Raw genomic sequence first — 2,625 nt, forward strand, 5'->3', positions numbered from 1 at the left:
AATTACTAAATTTAGAAATATTGGAAATTATGAAATTTTGAAAGTTATTAATTACGAAATGATATAAATTCCCAAATTTAGAAATATTGTAAATTACTAAATTTAGAAATATTGGAAATGATCAAATTTAGAAATTTAGAAATGCCGAAAAATTGAATGATTAATTTGTGATACAAATTAATTTTTAATCAGCCTCTCACTGAAAAATATTAAATTCGTCATTCCTTCGTTCTTAAAGACAAATCATCATCTGCAACGTCGCACTACGTTACGTTCCATTTCCATTTCGTATCCTTTCACGTTGGGAAAAGAACGAAAATCATCTTGGACGGAAAGCTCAGTTTTACTCTGTCGCCTGACTTCAAACGATAAACGATGAACTTGTGTTTCAGCATGGTTCCTGGGATGGTTCATGTGTAAAGCCGTGGCTTATATACAGGGCGTTTCTGTGGCGGCCTCTGTCTACAGCCTTGTTGCGGTTTCCTTGGACAGGTATGTATGTACATGTACTTTGAACTTTTCAAAGAATGATTTCATCGATGTTGCCGACAGTCGCTTGACAATCGAAATAGAACGCACAGTCTCTGCAAAAGTCGTTTCTGTGGACCTAACATTGCTCCATTCAATGTTGCCGTTTTCTTTCCATTCTAGTTATACAACGAAATTTCCTTTTTATTTTTTATTTTTTCATAAAAAAGTAGTAACAGTTCAATATTAAGAAATTTAGAGCAACATTCTTCTTGTGCCTTGATTTTTCTTCAGAAAGTAGTTAGAGAAGCTCTAAGTGCCATTTTATTTACCATCTTCTTTTATGACGAACAATTTTTTTTTAAATTAATAAGGCTTCGAAATATTAAAATAGAAATATAGTAAGTTTTGATATATTGTTTTCATGAAATTTTTGTTATTGGTACTTGGAACCACTTCTACGTCCACTCTTCATTTTGAAAATTAAAGAAGACACTATTTTGAGAGTGGAGAGTTCTTCAAAAAATTTCAATATAGTGTAATTTTTATTATCAGAGGTATCCAATAACAATAAATGGCATGTTTGATCTATCTCATCAATATTCACCCTCGAAATCGAAAAAAATACATAATGCCTATTATTTTGATTCCCTGCCAAAGCACAATACATACTACCATAAATTCCAAGTAACCCTCATTTGTTTTCTCATCCTTTCTATTACGATCGAAATAAATCATCAACTATCCCTAGCTCGTCCATTGCTGTTCGTGTCACTCGAAGGCGTGAGATAAAAACCGGAGAGTGTTATTCTTAAATAAAGAATAAATCACTTATCAGAATTTCTTCAGAATAAGTTCCGCGTGTCTCTGTGATTTCACTCGATAATTCCTCGTTTAACCCACTGTCTCGTGATTAACTTATCTATTTCAATCGTTAAAATTCCTTCACGAAGGAAAGCAGTGAAATTAATAGAACTTTGCGAAGAAAATTTCTAGTTGCAGAAATGAAAATTGCAAATTGTTACGTGTCCAATTGCAAAATTGGTGCAATCTAAAATTTTTCAATCGTAAACGAAAGCAGGGATTTAAAAAAATATTGAAATGTTACTAAAGTTAGTTCGAAGAGCTTTCGAATTTTGAAATTTGTCGAAAAGAGCTATTAGAAAATTAGAAATTTGAAACGAGATATGAAAACATTTCCTATCGGTATAATTAAGGAAATAATTCTACAATTTTTACTTGCGACGATCTTTATGTACAAAAAGATGAATGTTTTTGTGTCAACTTAAACCTGTTCGACGTCCGCCTATCTCTGTTCCCTCGTGATAGAAAACGCATATAAATCATAGGCTTCGATTGTTCGTGATACGTCGTCGTTGGGAAAGAATACAAGAAACTGCCACGAATATATGTGGAATTATCTGTGTTGTGAAATCAAAGAGCCGCTCACGACACGTGATTAACGCATATTCTTCCCTGACACATTTATTTCTCATCTACATAGCGATGTACTCGCGTGTGTAACAATTACGTGCCGCGTTACAGTGCTTATGCGCCTGTCCACGTACTTCTATGTCGTTATGACATTCTAGCTGCTCGTAACCGGTGTGTTTGCATTAACATCATAATAAGAGTTTGCGGCGGGAATTGCACCGCCGAATGGACAGCCGGTCTTTTCTAAGAAAATGAAACTTACTTCGGTTGTGGAGAAGCTAGAAAACTAGATAGTAAACGAAGCTGGTGAGAATGATAAGAGCGAAATGATAATTCAATTTTTATTTCATGCCCTTGTTTCACGTTAATATTATTGCATTAGTGTCTTCGAGGAAAATTTAGGAAGATTTAAGATTGAAAAGAAATTTAAATAATGAAAGAAAATGGGAAAAAGTATTTTAAAAGTAGGAAATGATAATTCAATGTTCATTGAATATTTTCTAATTCCCTGTTTGACAATACTTTTCATATTATTGCATCGTGAATTTGTTTAGTGCCTTCGAGGCGAATTTAGGGTGGTTTCGGACTGAAAAGAGATAAGAAAAGAAGGAAAAGGATGGAAATTTAAAAATAAATGCAAAAAGAAAGTGGATTGGAATTTGTGCATTGAGAAGTATTTTAGAAACAAGAAATTATGCGAAGAAATGATTATTCAATTTTCAT

At 33.1% G+C, this 2,625-nt stretch overlaps 1 protein-coding gene across 1 annotated transcript in view; it reads left to right on the plus strand.

Moving 5' to 3' along the window:
* Positions 1-2,625, plus strand: part of LOC108577637 (neuropeptide SIFamide receptor-like) — a 95,666-nt gene that overhangs the window by 72,106 nt on the left and 20,935 nt on the right. The window contains exon 2 of the mRNA XM_017940814.1: positions 393-492. Coding sequence (XP_017796303.1) covers positions 393-492 — 100 coding nt within the window. The remainder of the gene's footprint in view (positions 1-392; positions 493-2,625) is intronic.

This window comes from Habropoda laboriosa, unplaced genomic scaffold (assembly GCF_001263275.1).
Source record: "Habropoda laboriosa isolate 0110345459 unplaced genomic scaffold, ASM126327v1 scaffold718, whole genome shotgun sequence".
In the NCBI taxonomy this organism is placed as follows: domain Eukaryota; kingdom Metazoa; phylum Arthropoda; class Insecta; order Hymenoptera; family Apidae; genus Habropoda; species Habropoda laboriosa.